General features: G+C 37.6%; 1 protein-coding gene across 2 annotated transcripts in view; it reads left to right on the top strand.

The window, feature by feature from the left end:
- LOC139133247 (very low-density lipoprotein receptor-like) overlaps window positions 1-15,540 on the top strand; it is a 34,247-nt gene extending 18,707 nt beyond the window's left edge. Inside the window, exons 8-14 of one of the 2 annotated variants that reach the window (XM_070699755.1) lie at window positions 800-897; window positions 1,227-1,301; window positions 1,589-1,745; window positions 10,565-10,653; window positions 11,760-11,834; window positions 12,478-12,598; window positions 15,306-15,540. In XM_070699755.1, coding sequence (XP_070555856.1) covers window positions 800-897; window positions 1,227-1,301; window positions 1,589-1,745; window positions 10,565-10,653; window positions 11,760-11,834; window positions 12,478-12,598; window positions 15,306-15,310 — 620 coding nt within the window. In that variant the 3' untranslated portion in view covers window positions 15,311-15,540. Of the gene's footprint in view, window positions 1-799; window positions 898-1,226; window positions 1,302-1,588; window positions 1,746-4,792; window positions 6,636-10,564; window positions 10,654-11,759; window positions 11,835-12,477; window positions 12,599-15,305 lie in introns of those variants that run through there. The other variant, XM_070699756.1, reaches the window with a different exon arrangement.
- The last annotated feature ends 965 nt before the right edge of the window (window positions 15,541-16,505 follow it).

Genomic DNA, 16,505 nt, shown 5'->3' on the forward strand with positions numbered 1-16,505 from the left:
CAGAAAGGATGCGTAAGTAAAATGACGTCATCCATGTAATATCAAATGCAGAGGGCATCATCAAGTTCGCACAGGGCATCATCACATTCGCAGAGGGCATCATCACGTTCTTTTACATGTCACGTGAGTCGTGTTTAACCAATGGCAGTGCACGCTGAATGAGTGAGGTGTAATATGTATTTATTGTCCTCTCCTGTGGCTACCACAGTTTTTTGCTAAGCTCTTAGCTTTGTTGCGAAAAATTGTGTACCATATCTTTGATGTCGTGGTAAGACTGAACATCCTGGCGATCTAGGCCAGGCAGGATAAAATTATTCCAGTAATCCAGCCGGCATGGATTTTTTTCTGAAATTGCGGCAGATATGTACGTCTACACCGCGATTAGTGCGGGACTTCGAATGAGACGTTTGTATGGATTAGTGGTGGGATGACTGTCAACAAGTTGGATAGCGTCAGTGTTTTAACGTGATGCAACGCCACGGCAGCCAGAATTTATTCTGTAAACACTGCCTTAACATACGATGCCTTGTAGTCTGTGTGTAAAATCTAGACTCCAAGTCATCGACAATGGAACTCGTAGGGTTTTTTTTGTTAAACAGTTGCGTAAACAATTGACGACAATCTGCTTTGCCAAACAAATCCGAGAAACACTTAAGTTTTTTTGACTTTATCAATTGCGGGAAATCTCGAAGAGATCCAACTGGTCCTCTCGTGCACCGTTTCTGTTCGTCTGTCCTTCATTTCATTATTGCACTGGATGATTTATTTTCTCTTCGTCTCTTCCTATATATGTTCCTAGGCTCTTACTGTCACCAATGCGATGGTTGGTACGACACGGACCACCAGTGTCATCCTGACAGTTACACATACCCAATAGAATCGGCGTGCGACAAAGGCGTAAGTATGATGGTTAAAGAGATGGTGACAGTGACAAAGCAAAATCACATTGCGAGCAAAAATCTTTGATGATAATGACGATGATGATGATGATGATAATTGATGATAATGTTGATGATGTCGACAACGAAGATGATGATTGCGATAGCGGTAGTGATCATCGACTTTGTACCTCTGTTGGTGATGTTCGTGGTTTGCTCTGATGATGTGGATCTTTAAAAACCTGGACACATAAATACAAGTACTTATGTTTCCAAGCTCTTATCTTAATTGCTTTTACGCTCGACAAGACGCACCAATCTGTGAGGCATATTTTTACAATTTTGCAGAAAATATGTTCTTCAACTCTGAAGAAGAACGCACAGGGCGAGTTGCGGTACAATGTAGGCTGTAAGGGGAAAAGTGTAAGTATCAGCAGAGTGGGATTCTTTCAAATTTGTAAATGAATATGAGAGAGAGAGAGAGAGAGAGAGAGAGAGAGAGAGAGAGAGAGAGAGAGAGAGAGAGAGAGAGAGAGAGAGAGAGAGAGAGATTTGGAACAAGGATCAAAGGAAGTCCTTTCAGGTACAGCGAGAGGAATGGGGCTGGAAAGTAGATTAAAACTGTTGTGACAGATATAACTAGGCAAAAGTGGCGAGACATCTTATTAATTCAGGAAGGCCGTAAATTCTTTTTACGATTTTCAACGCAGTACTGCAACAATCTCCAGTCCGAAAACCCAGCAGCGTGTTCCAGCGATCCGAGCAGTATCGGTGCCGATGAAAAATGTACGTTCTGCTGCGAAGCAAATCTCTGCAATAGATACGACTCACTTCCCAGTCCTCCGACTGAGGTTACAACAACTGCAGGTATTTAAAATTGACTTCTGATTTCCTGTACATGTCGAATTAGCAAGCTGTATGTTCAGAAATAAAGATGCAGGCAAAATAAAATAAATAGTCAAACAAGCAAACAAACACACATAACCGATCACCCGGTATGATAGCAACCATGAACATTGAAAACACCAAAGCTACACCCCAGATAAGTACGGCATGCAATTCAATTCTAGCAATGAGACTGGGTTGGGTAAATGGATATATTATAAGTGTTTTACGGACCGGTTAAACCCTCCAAACACGTTCTGCCCTCTTTCGTGGTTATAGTCGTTTGTTTCAAATAGATCATTCAGTCTTTAGTGTTCAAACCTTTGCCTTTGAGCAGAGGCGAAATAATACGGCGACCCATGGGCTCTTGATTGGTTTGCTGCAATGTTACAGTTAATTAAGATGGCGAGGACACAACCTGTAAGAGCATTACTTTGTGGTATTCATGTACCATGAAACACAAAATCATCATATCATCATCATTTATTCACATACAGTAGGCCACCGGCCTTGATGTACACAAAAATAAGTGAAAATTCTCTTGGAAAGGCAGCTGTATAAGAAAATCTTGCAAATCAGCCATTGAATATTAAATGACTATAAATTGATAAATGTTTACATCACTGTGAAGATGCATTTAAACGTTTCTTCATTGCATAGAAAATATATTTTGATAAATTTCGCAACAATGCAGCATTGTTAGATTGCAATAATATTACAAATTTTTCAAAGGAAGGAAATTGATAAATATTACAGAGTAGGTATTTTCTCTGAGCTCTTTGTAAAAGGGACATACTAGACAAAAATGAAATTCATCCTCTACATTCTTTGCATCACAAGAATTAAACACAAAATATGACATAAGTACATGGATTATAAAATTGACAGGAGAAACAGATTCATGATAGGTAAGAGAAGATGAATAAGGAATACTATAAAGAAGAACAAAATGAAAAAAGCAACTCAGAAAAATTGTAAAAATTAATAAGAAACTCGACGATAAAGTTTAGTTTCTGATGTCTTGTGTTATGTCTATTTGCTATAGATCTAAAATTTATACAGATCATTTTCTGCACAATACTGAACACCGTTACAAACATGTTTTATGTGTCATCGTATGCCTTTTTTATTTCATCAAAGCTTTATTCCATCTATATCTTTCAAAATACTAAAGTTCAGCAGAAACGGACAGAAGATTGCATAACAAAGTCATCCAGATTAGCATGATTTCTGAATCAAAGTTTACGCGATAAATCTACACATTACTTGATCTCGTCTTAGTTATTTAACTACTCCTAGACCATTTGACAATCAAAAAATCGAACAACCAATCACATTTGAATTAAGGTATAGTATGCACCTCGAAAGTGAAAGACTAACAACTTTTGCTCAAACTTTCCATATTGAATCTTTCAAGAGTAAAATTGGGGGTCGAAAATTTTGGTACAACCCAATATTTACCAATATTTGAAATTCAAAAAAGCCGCCATCGCCGTGTTAACTCTTTAGAAAAAGAATAGAATTTCGAAAAACTAAGCCGGTGAAAAGTTTTCTTACACCAAGAACTTTAAAATGAACTCCCACAAGTGGTATATCAGAAAAGAGTTGTAAAAGTTTGAGAGTCCAAATGTCTGTCCCCGAGGTGCGTTCTACCTTAATATCAATCTCTAATTAGATACGTTTGGCTGATAAAGTTATCTGTGCTCCACAAACGATTTTTTTTAGTTTCAAAGATGTTGAGTATGTAGTGTCTCTGATGATGTACAGTTAGTACATATTTTCTCATCCTCATACGACACAGCTTTCAGTTATCCAAACATCTTTAATGGGGGATTTTCCAAATGAATACCCGAAACTTATTATAATTTTTGAATATATATGCCTAGGTCAACATCTTTTCCCGATTAACTTTTTTCAAATCATCGTAAACTTGTTTTGTTCATAGTTTTTGTCCATGGCAACATTCCCTACATCGCGCTTCGTAGAGACACAATTTCTGTACCCAACGTTTCACGCAATACCGTCTTAACCCTTTGAGTGCTGTGATTTTCCCCCAGCAAAATTTCAGTGTATGGATTTTTCTGTAAGGTTTTGATACTTTTGGACCAAATGGACATAACATTTCAATGGCTGCAATTTTGACCAAAATTTTGAGAAAAATCTGAAAAAAAACTTGTCTAAATCTGGAAAAAGTTGCTGGCTATGTCATATTCTATAACGGCAACAAAAGTTGACTTTGACACTCAAGGGGTTAAAGACTGTAATTACATCTTGATGGAATCAACATTCCAAGAAAGCATAGCAAAATGTAGACATTTTCTCTGCAAATCTTATGAATGCACCACATATTTTGACAAGACACCCCTTGACGAGAATGTTCTGCTATATGTGGATAGTTTTCCCAGCGAGCTTATTTCTTACTGACAATTCTCCTAATCCGCATACAAGTGCTCTAATTTTCTCAGAATCTCTGTCACAGAAAGGGCTACCAAGTACTTTTTGTCCATTTTACCAATATCTTTCGGAGCAATTAAACTTATAAATCTATGGACAACATGTTAAGGTACAAAAATCATAGATTGAAAGCTAAATATGTAAGCTTCCATTTCGAAGAGCGTTAGCTGTTGATGACTACAATTTTACTATGCTCAGTTAAAAGTTTTTAACTCTTAGATATCAAGATGTTCTTCAAATTTTCATCGTCTGGATCCCAATTAAGATATTAATTCTTGTTTTGATCGTACACAAAAACAAGACAGCAAGCGCTTTAAACGGCCGATTTGTCCATTGACCATCAGTAATCTTGCACGACAAAGTTTTAAACTTTTGTGTCTTATGATCTCTAAAATTGATATCTTCTCGAATTCGGTAAACATGCATTTAATATTAATATCCAAAATCAAGTTTCAGTCTTCTGTAAATACAATAAATCTCAACGTCAGCTAGTTGAGATATTTTCACAAAATCTCTCTTTGAAGTTTACATTTTAACTTGAAACCTTTTTATCATTACGTCGCCTTATTTTACAGGCTAACACACCCGCACACAGAACAAACAACAATGCGCTGAGTGGACACCCTACATGTAGTTGGACGCCTGTGGAAAATGGACAGGAACGTGACATCCAAAAGCTTTTTCATAATATACCTCTTGGCATTTCGATAGACAGGAATCCATTGCTTGAAAACAGCACCGAAAACAAAACCGTGTAATGTTTGCTGCGTGAATTTCAACTTTATTCAATCGAATGCATTTTTCTAAGGCAATAACCTGTGTACCCGCTATGTTATAGTTGGCCGTATAATGGAACACTTTAAAATGAGTTCTTCTGTATTTAGGCTTTCTTTGCATCCCGCTTAATGTGTTTACTACACTGGAGATGACTACTAACAATCTGTTTGATATGAATATGACAAAATTTGATGATCCACTCAAAGTTCTCTACTGACTCTCTTTCATCTTTCTCAAAGTCAAATGGTCAGAAATATTTCGTTGTGAAGATCAACACTGCCATATACTGAAATGCATTATTGAAAGACTATCGAAAGTACAATCAAAGGCTAGCAAATATCGTTTAATTTCACGACAACCAGTGATACCTGTGTAACTAATTTGTTTTCATCTCACATTGTTTATTATGATATTTTCCCTTCGCACAAGTCTATTTAAGGTTCAAAGAAAAGAAATTGACCTTTTTTATCTAACAATTTTCAGGTGGTTATTAGGCTCAGAACCCCGATAAATTATACATTTTCTAAAGCCTAGATACAGGGAAACATTTGGTAAACACAGTGTCACCATTTTTAACATAACTATTACGTGAAAGGTAATTTGCGTAAACTTTCAAAAATACTTCAAAAATCCAACTCAAACTTGCTGGAATGCAAGCTATCACAACGCTCTTCCACATTGTGTCTCAGATTTTTTTATATCTTGCTTAATTGTTTGGAGCACAATTTTAAAGAAATCAACTAGGGTTAAATTGCTCGCTGTGGAAGATTTTCTGGCATAAAAAATTGTTTTAGAGGGTGTAAACAAATTCTGAAACATACTTTGAAAGATCCTTAGGACAGCTTGCACTCACACAAATTTCAGCCACATATCTCGATGCATTGAAACAAAACATAGGGGTATCCGATTTTTGAAAGGTTATGAAAATTATCTGTCACGTGATAGTTATGTAAATAATGTTGACACTATGGTAAAAAAATGTTACCCTATATCTAGGCTTTCCGAAAATATATAATTTACGGGGGTTCTGAGCTTATTAATCACTAGAGAATTGTTAGCTTAAAAAGGTCAATTACTTGTCTTTGAACCTTAACTGGTATACAGAGTTTAGTTAGCTTAAAGGTATACAGTCACCTGTAATCTAAATATGCCCATGTATGATCAAAGGGACATTCTTTGGTTTTCAAAATGTCCATGTGAGGGCGCTGGGGTTTTTTTAAAAGCCGCCACCCGCTTAAAATCTGTGATTGGTTAGATTTTTTCTTTCTGTGGCAAAATTTGAACAGGTGACAGTATACCTTTAACATTCCTTGTAAGGTCATTACAATGCAGTCTTGCGCTTCAGTTCTGAAAAAATTCTCTGTAAAATCGCAACTGCTTACTTAGTGTACTTTATAGATCTTTGGCAACAGACCGTTCTTTGCCCTCAATTTAAAGCTACTTTTCTTAATGTTGTTTATCTTTAGAAGACTCTTAAGTACTTGGTATTTTTCCTTCCTTCAACCCAGTGCACCTCTGCTCTTCAATTTGAATTCCCCGCGCTTTTGAATTTTGTGTTATTTCAATTTCCATGTATGTTTAAATACCAATCAAGCTCCCAAACAAAATTTGCAAATCAGATTAAAATATTCATCTATGGAATATTTGCTTAGACGGAATATCTCACGTACTGTTTTATCACCATTTTGCAATTACAGTTGAACGCGCCTCGGGGACAGATATTCGGACTCTCAAACTTACAAATCATTTCTGATATACCTCTTGTGGGGGTTCATTTTAAAGCTCTTGGTTTAAGAAAACTTTTCACCGGCTTAGTTTTTCGAAATTCGAAAATTTTATTTTTCTCAATAGAGTTAACACAGGGATAGCGGCCATTTTGAATTTTAAATATCGATAAATCTTAGGTTATTTGCTTCTCTAGTACCAAAATTTGCACGGTGACCCCCGATTTTTATTCTCGATTTTGAAAGAACGGTTGAAAGACTCAGAAAATGTATACTTCATTGGGGTTTGGGACGTGTTCAATTGAGAAAAAATAAAAATCTGAAAGTGTCTAAAAGGTATTTATCAGCCTTAAGGAAAGTTTGAGCAAAAGTTAAGTCTTTCACTTTCGAGGTGCATACTACCTTAACTCTTCCCACAGAGAAACATGGACAGAGTGGCAACGCTTGCATGCCTTTTGTTCCATGGTCGTCTCGGTAGACTATTGGCTTTTTATATTAAAATGAGCTTCAAAGGTGTTAAACGTTTTGGAGGCTTTGTTTGTGGTTGATAATTACACGAGATTATGCGAAAAATACGAGGAGATGGCATCGTACTGCCAGTCGCGTAGCAACCATAGTTACTCTGTGAGCTTTCAGGCCAGAAACACTGCTTCACGCCAATCAAAACATAACACGCCAGCAGTTTCATAAACATGTCCTTCCTTGACGCACGTGTAAAAGACGGTATGACTGACCGTAAACCATTGAGTAAAACCAGACAGTATCGATAAAAGACTTTCAAATATGGTTCATTCACACTCATTATATATTCATAAAAATATGAGAGGAATTTTAAAACGGTAAAACTCACTTTCCTGAAGCTCAAAACACTCCTGGTTTCGCCAGCACGCCAATTCCGCTCAGCACCACACGACAACAACAACACAAACTTTGCCGAACATACTTTCGCTTAACAATTGGCGAAAATCCGAAAATTACCGAAGGATGCATGGTCGGCACTCTTCGGAAAAGAGATGCGAGAGCAACCTGAGGCGAGGCGAACATGGATGGGTTACGTAACCGCTTCACGCCTTAAACAATACCCGTTGCGACTCTGTCCATGTACCTCTGTGCTCTTCCCGATTACGTTCTTTCCTCCCATTTTATGACAATAAATAATAAGCTTAGTAAAATATTTAAAAATCTTAATCACATTTTACCTTCCCGTACTTCTTTACTTTTCGATCTCGAGTAAAGGTTGTTCAAATAATGAATATTGATTCATTTTTTTGTGGGGGGGATGTACTTTACATTCGGCAATGTTGCTTTGAGAGTAGATACCGCAAACACAAAATTCAAAACCATCTCCAAAAGTTTCGCACAAGTACCGTAGTTTGCGTTGAAACGTTGGCAATACTGGAACTACACATACTGTCCACATTGAGGATTTGCCAACACTGTCAGGTGTAACTATCGTCATTGTGGTAATACCAGTTAACAACAAATTATTTGACTCCGCAAAAATTGAAAATTGTCCGGAAGCAAGTTACGCTTAGCCAAAACTACGCCGCACATCCACACACATCCCGTTAATTGTCAAGAACGCATCATTCGCAAACGCTGGTCATTTTCGGATCTGGTGGTGTTGCTTTGACTACGCGTGACTCCTCAAAGACATAATGTTTCAACTTTCACAGAGTTGATTTCTTTATGATCGACTGATATCACCGCCTACACGATGACTACGCCTGACAGTGTTGGTAACTCCCCAATTTAGCCAGTATGTCTAGCTCCCGTATTGCCAATGGTTCAACACAAACCATTGTAAATCGTCCCGTATATCACAGTTGATGTCATTGATAATGAATCAGAGTCTGTCAAAGAAATAGACTGATGAACTGTGTGGCAAAGCTGTAAGATAGCGTTCCTCTCAATCCATTGCTCCAAATACCCCCATCACCAATTTTACTGTATGTTTTTTGAAGGTAAGTGTCGTTAAACACTTTTTCGCGAGGGATGACACCCCGTTTTCTTATCTCGCAAGCCTCTTTCATTAATTGCGAGAATTAAAAAATTAAACAAACACCGGCAGACAGATATGTAGCAACATCTTTGTTGAGCCACTTATAAAGACTTTGTATCGCTGATAGAGACTATGTTCCGCTAATGATATTTTACTCCAAAAAGGTGTATTTTCTGACATGTCGTAACTTTTGCTCGCAGTCGATGGTGTTGTTCTTTCTTCTTTTTCTTCAGGTACTCAATTGGTGTTGATAGGGCATCTCTTTGCTTTATTTCTCTCACAAACCAGGTTAAAATTCTTTTCCCCCTCGGCACTCTCACTGACAGACGACACTTAATTATCTACCTGTAGTGTTTCACGGTGTTTGTGATGTGGATCACGAATCTTGGATTTATCCTGATTGTCTATCGATTTTATTCCAGGAATCCAGATTGTCTGTTGATTTTATTCCAGGACTATCAGTGCATGTTGTCACCGTGTTGCCTATTACCGTCTATAGTCATGTGTATGATACTCTCATCTTCCCGTACTCATCCTTGGTACCTTTAACCCATATGTCTTAGTTAATATATGAACAATGATCCAAAAAGGTCATCGACTGCTTTTGCGTAGTGTTTATCAAACACTTTGATGTGACGTCACTAAATAATCATTTTAAGTGTGACGTCCTTTACTAGTACGGCAGTCGCGAACTCCATGCTCATGCATCAGCTAACGTGTAGGGCCGCAGCTTGCTTCTGTATGTCTTTCCTATAGGCACTAATTTGACTGTCAATTCTAAAAAAAACAACGATATCTATGGTTGGATATATTGCAGTATGTTGATATTTTAAATATGGGAAAAGTTTAGAATTGTTTTCTTGATTTCCAACACATGGGGTACACCTATTACCGTTTTAGTACCTTGTTGGGATAGGTAGTTGTGCATCAGATGGCGAAAGTCATTTGTTCGCAATACTTGGAAGGTGTTGATTGTTGAATACGTCGCTTGCATCACGAATAGAGACGACTGTTTCGTCTTCGCGCCTTATGCTAAAAGTGCTTTTAACATGGGTTTCAGCAATAGGAATTCCATGTGTTGATGGCTAGTCTCTGCTACTGTCGCTCTTGGCACAAATTATCCAATGCCTTGAACTTGGAATGTATATGTATAATGCATTCATTATTATTATTCAATCCTCTTAGTCCTTGCATTTTGCCAGTAAAATTGTGTTAAATTTTTGGCTTATGATTATGAATGGGGATATCAGAATTGCAAGGACATTGCATCATTCCAGACGGAGCAAGGGTCGTGTCTGTCTGGCTGATGGTACGTTTGGCTTAGGTGACCGCCGTTGTAATCCATCCGACACACGGAAACACAATTTTTGAAAGTTACTCCACAACCGGAACAAAAACAGAGCTTTCAAAGTCGGGATTACGTGCTGTATGAGGAAACAAACCGAATTCTCACACCGAAAAGGACATTTTTGACAAAATAAAATCGACGGAACTTCCACCAGTTGTGTGTAAGGTACATGTACCTGACGCATGCGCCTCCTCGCATTGTATACACATCGTTTGGGCAGTGCATTTGACAAATCCGTTTAATTCGATTTTGAAAGAAATCCCTATATACCGCAGCTATCAGTAAAATACCATGTTTCATAAACATGAACTGAATTTACACATATACGATAATTGGTAAAATTGCCCCTTCAACCTAATGATCAGAAACAAGCCACCAAGAGTTCAAGTTTTTGCCAAACCATTCACTGTCGTTCGACAAATGGCAAGTCGTGTTGGTACAGTGGCAATATCTCATGGATATCTCGGTAATTACAAGTTATCTTTCCATTATTTAGCAACTGCCGGTCTTCAATGCGTTGTGTGTGACAAATGGTACAAGGCCCAGACTTCTTGCGGTTCAAACGTCGAGACATGTGGTGATAAGGTTGGTAGACTTCACAGCAATGCAACTTACAACAGGAAAAATGTCGAAAAAAACTCCAGCTAAAACAATACTTCAAGGGGTCTTGTAGACACTCTGGAACTAATTATCACAATTCACCGTTCAGCCGCTTGTACTTTAAACAGTTTACTTAAAATCGCAACGACTAAATGTGACTCTTAAAGGTATACTGTCACCTGTTCTAATTTTGCCACAGTTAACATGGAAAGAGAAAATCTAACCAATCACAGAGTTTAAGCGGGTAGCCGTTTTTACAAAACAGCGCCCTCATATGGGCATTTTGAATGCAAAGGAACGCCCCTTTGACCATATACGGATATTACAGGTAACTGTATACCTTTAACTTGTTGGAGTTCTCTCTGCCGCCTTGAAAACACTTCTTCAAAACAGACTTTAAAACATTGTTTATTGTTTGTATACATTGACACACTTCTACCGAAAAGTACCTTTAACACAGGAACCACAATTGACATATAGTGCATGTGAGCCCGGCTATGAAGGATGCTTTCATTGCGGCTGCCTGTCTCGGTCTAGCTGGAAATCGCTTATAATTAATGCGATTTCAAGTTGAGTTTAAAACGTCAAAGTCCTCCAACAATCGAATTACAATAATTTCAGAAGTTTAGGAAATGGCGTAATTTTGACGTTCATTCGGTATGTAAGGTAAAAAACTTTCCATTGAACGTTGGGAATTGCTTGACTCTTTGTGTATTTTACAATTTTTGTGAAAGGGTTTATAGTTTTGTAATTTTGCCTTATTGTAGCCAGCCTTTGCTTAGTCAGAACAGCTCAGTAATAACGTACTGCTGACTGTACTTTTAGTTGCTATGTTTCACGCTGTCAGTTCGCAAAGACATTTATGGACAAAGGAAGAATTTCGATAATTCTCTCATCGTCACAAATATGAAATAACGTCAATTAAGTATTTTTTCTCCCGTAAAGTGTATTTCAAAAATATTTTATAATTTGCAAAAGTACTTGATTATGTGAATTTATGAGTCAGAATCCCTTGCTATTAATGATCATATTCGTGTACACAACAAACTGTGAAAAGTCATTATTCTCACTATCCTTTCTCACTCGAACAGGAGCAGTGCGCCACCACGTACAAACTGAACGCAAACGGCAAGCTCGTTTATACCGCAAGCTGCAAGTCAAACTTCGTGAGTATTATTCAATCTTTCGTCAAAACCCATGGTAAACTGCCGCATGAGTGATATCACGTGACTACAATGGCTTGTTAATATTGTTGGTGGAAAATTCAACAGATCGCACTTTGAGTTTGGGTTTCTCTATTTTTCATTTTCACATGATTATTTGAAATATATTGTATCGCGGTCGGTGATATTACAACCCCTTTCATACCAAATACTGTAAACCAGTAATCAGAACAGCTATTCAATCGACGTTGATCAGCACTTCATCCCATACCATGTGTCACAAAGTCTTCATTCGGATCTGTACGTAGTACAAATGAAAAAATATCAAGATCTTATTATCAGTAGACAAACTGGTTTTGAAGTTTTCAAATATTAATCGTCATTGGTTTTTATTTGTCGGCTCATTCATTACTCTGTATCATTACTCTGTATCTAGTTGTTCTCTCTCTCTCTCTCTCTCTCTCTCTCTCTCTCTCTCTCTCTCTCTCTCCTCTCTCTCATCTCTCTCTCTCTTCTCTCTCTCTCTCTCCTCTCCATCTCTCTCTCTCTCTCTCTCTCTCTCTCTCTCTCCGACTACATATATTTTATTGCATATGGCGAGCATAAACGCGCATGACAAATCGTCTTTCCGTTCTTCGTCGAACAGTATTGCAGGGGTGCTCACACCGAGGCGACGGACTGTGATCTCAGTCAACAGGACAAATGCATCTTCTGTTGCACTGACGACAACTGCAACGCTTACGACGAGAACCCTCCCGTGATTACCGGTAAGCGTACGTACTTCCACGGTATTCGAACCGCCGTGTTTGGAAACGAATTGAGGTTCCGAGACAAGAAAATTTGAACTTTTTAAGCTAACAATTCTATAAGCTCAGAACCCCCGTAAATTATATATTTTCAGAAAGCCTAGATATAGGGAGACATTATTTTTACCGTAGTGTCACCATTATTTACATAACTATCACGTGACAGGTAATTTCCGTAACCTTTCAAAATCGGTTTCCCTATGTTTTGTTTCAATGCTTTAAGATATGTGGCTGAGATTTGTATGAGTGCAAGCTGTTCTAAAGATCGTCCAAATTGTGTCTCAGAAATTTTTTTAAACCGCCTTAAACAATTTTATGCCAGAAAAACTTCCAGAGCGGTGAATGTAACCCTAGTGATTTCTTTAAAATTGTGCTCAAAAAAAAATAACCAAGATATGAAACGTCTGAGACACACTTTGGAAGAGCGTTGTGACAGATTGCATTCCAGAAAGTTTGAGTCAGATATTTTGAAGTATTGAGACAAAGCAAAGAGAAAAGCGATTTTTGAAAGGTTATGCAAATTACCTGTCACGTGATAGTTATATAAAAAGTGGTGACACTGTGGCTACCAAAATGTTCCCCTATATCTAGGCTTTCAGAAAATGTATAATTTACAGGGGTTCTGAGCTTTATAGAGAATTGTCAGCTTAAAAAGGTCAATTTCTTGTCTTGGAGCCTCAAAGAAAGTGACAAGTTCAAATAAGGTTGTATGTGCCTCGAAAGTAAAAGACATAAAATTTTGCTAAAACTCTCCTACAAGAAGTTTTCTACCGTTCTTTTCCGAAATCAAGAATTAAGATCTGGTATCATCATGCAAAATACGGTACAAGAGAAACATATTCATAGGGTTTAATGATGTTTGAAATTCAAAATAGCTGGCCCAGTGAAAACACTGTATGGAGACAAATAATTTTCTATTTTAAAAACAATATAAGACGGCGAAAATTTGTCTTACTCCAAGAGCAGAAAAAAAGCTTTTGGGATTTGGTTGAATTAAGAAAAGATGAAATTAAATAAGACTTCAGTTTGCATCAGTCAAACCAGATGACTGTTCATGCTTTAAATTACATTTTGTTAACAAAGTTCTTTGTGTGTTATTTTATCTTAAAAATCTACGTAGTGTAGGGTTTTGGAAGACCTATTCCTTCTTTTGTGAGCGATGTCCAGATGTTTAATATGTATTTGAAGTACAACTCGTTCAAAATTATTTAAACTTAAAGCTGTGCCGTCATGCAACTATTTGCCCCTCGGAACATTTCAAAACATTACTTACTAAGTAGATAATATTATATAGGGCTCAGCCCTTGGTGTCGCGCCAGGGGTTAAGATTGGCAATGTTATTTGTATTGATTCATGATAAAATGTAATTAATTAGTGTTACTTCATAAACGTATATATGACAACTATGCCCAGTTTCCCTCTGATGAAAGCAGTTCACGTACGTACACACACGGACGTCAAACCCTGCAGCAGTGCAGGTAGGCCTATAGATTTTCTGTAACGTGTAAAAATTTTGGACAAAAATTGGCAAGTTTTACATTGATAACAGCCTATTGCGTTAAACAAGGGACGTATCATGCAATCATTATCATTGCAATGGTAACCGCACTGCCCAACTTCCACTTGCAAGCTGAAAACCCCGGCGTTCCGTCTAAAAACTGGCAATTTTTGAATTTAATTATTGACACTGGGGCGCTTTTCTAAAATTCAATCCCAGCATTCTTTGCGTATGCCACCGTTCATATGTGCGACTGTTTTCTCCCTTTATCTATATTAACGATATTCTGTATCAGCGACAAGGTGCATAATAACATTTACTGGCTAATAAAAGAGGTATATTTTATAAATGGCATGTTATATAATAATAATTTGTTTCGTATTTGTTTATTTACGAGTACTCAAAAAAAACATGGCGGCGCCCACGAAAGAAGGGTACACTTCCGGTTACTCGCATAGTATATTATGATAAGCGCATGCGTAGTCAGTAAGCCGCTGGCGCGACTATTAAACACCTATTGCCTGGTCATGAGGGCTATAGCGCCCGTCTATTACCCCGAGGGGCCGTGTGTTACCAGAAACACATCGCTATTCCCCGAGGCCGTAGGCTCCGAGTCTTCAAAAAATGCCCTCTGACGTCACTTTTTTCGATCCGGTAGGGACTAGACGTATCTATTTTCTCGTCACGTGACGTATTCTGGCGAATCGCGACAGGGAATGAGCATGTGGCGTGTTATAATTCATGCTATTGACCTGTCCTTTTCCAAAACCGAACTATTATTTCTTTAAGGTACTTTTTTCCTCAGTTCCGTCATAGCTTTGATTTCAATCGCGAAAGACGGAAATTTTCATTTTTGCGCAAATTTGTATAGCCCATAATACTCACGAGTTTTTTATATTAAAGGCTATTATTGATGAAATTTTGTAATGACAAATTTCGACCGTATAATTTTAGACGATTTTTTATCTAAATTTCATTTTGGGAGAATTAATCGGCAGTTTATTTGTACACACTAGCGATACATTTCTGGAAACATTTTGCTCAACGTAGGTAACAAAAACCTGACAGTTTCACTTCTTTATTAATGAATAAAGGAGTTACATTTTTCGTATCATTCCCCAACAAAAATTGCAAGGTGGAAGCTCAAAATTGTGCGCCTTTATTTTGCAGGCTGAGACAAGAAATGAATGGACGCTGGAATGCTATGGTTTGAGAAATATAGGCCCCTGTTCTTTAACACAAGTGGCTAGAAATCGTCGACTAATATGTCTTTACAGTATTATAATCGCCAAGTCTCATTAGATGCTTGCACCATTTTGTTTATGTTTGTGAGATTGTAGCAATTAATGATGCACGATTTCATTGAGGAATCAAACGTAAATAAATGTATATACAGTGAAAGAGATTCTAGTTTTCAACTTGCAGTAACTTGTCTGTGCACGTGTGATGTATGTTGTTCGTTTTTTCGAAAAACGAACATCAAGTTTAGTGCTTTAGCTTCACTAGATCCGGAAATTAATTATTTACTTAATATGAAACAGTTTTTAATAGCAGCGTCTCCGATGTGTGAATAATTTTGAAGTGGATATCTTTGAATGGTAGACTTGCTCCGAGTCTGTGAGCGTGCATATAAAAAAAAAACAGAGTGATTAGAAGGAATAACAGGGTATTAAAACGTTAAAGTCATGACAAACACGCTAGAATATAAGCAACAAACAACACAATAAATGTTATTATTACATCCTGACAGAAACTGGCGAGAGAAAAGGAAATACAGGAAAACATCGTGTCGGAGTTCTAGAAATCTTCAAACTTTAAGATGATGAATGTTCGTTATGCCTACTTGCAAAAATTCTATGCTCTTACTTCTATCTGTCTGTCTTACAGTCGGTCCATCTGTCAGTCTCTGACTCTGTATGTCTCTCCGTGTCTCTATCTCTCCATGTCTTTCTCCATGCATGTGCATGTCTGTTTATCTGCCTATCAGTCTGTCTTTGTCTCTCTGTGTGTCTAACCTTCCGATCGGACAGGGCTGCACAAAACTTGAGTTAAGAACGTTACAATTCTTTTCGGGATAAATTTACATACCGTGCCACTCACTTCTACCACCTAGTTTCAGGATCGTTTGCCATTTTATCGGTCGCACATCTAAGAACATAGTATATCAGCCTTTATCATATACCCATGCCCCTATCCATGCTATCGCTCCGTCCAATATCAATATTTTACGCACTACACATGAGGTGGACCGTGCCGTGAGAACGGTATAATTTTTGCTAGACCTTGTCTAAAACTTACAACAACTTTCATTTATTAACCACGGGATAACACAAGAAGATTAGACATAATAGTCCCGTATTTAGCTACCCA

Source organism: Ptychodera flava, chromosome 5 (assembly GCF_041260155.1).
Source record: "Ptychodera flava strain L36383 chromosome 5, AS_Pfla_20210202, whole genome shotgun sequence".
Classification (NCBI taxonomy): Eukaryota; Metazoa; Hemichordata; class Enteropneusta; family Ptychoderidae; genus Ptychodera; species Ptychodera flava.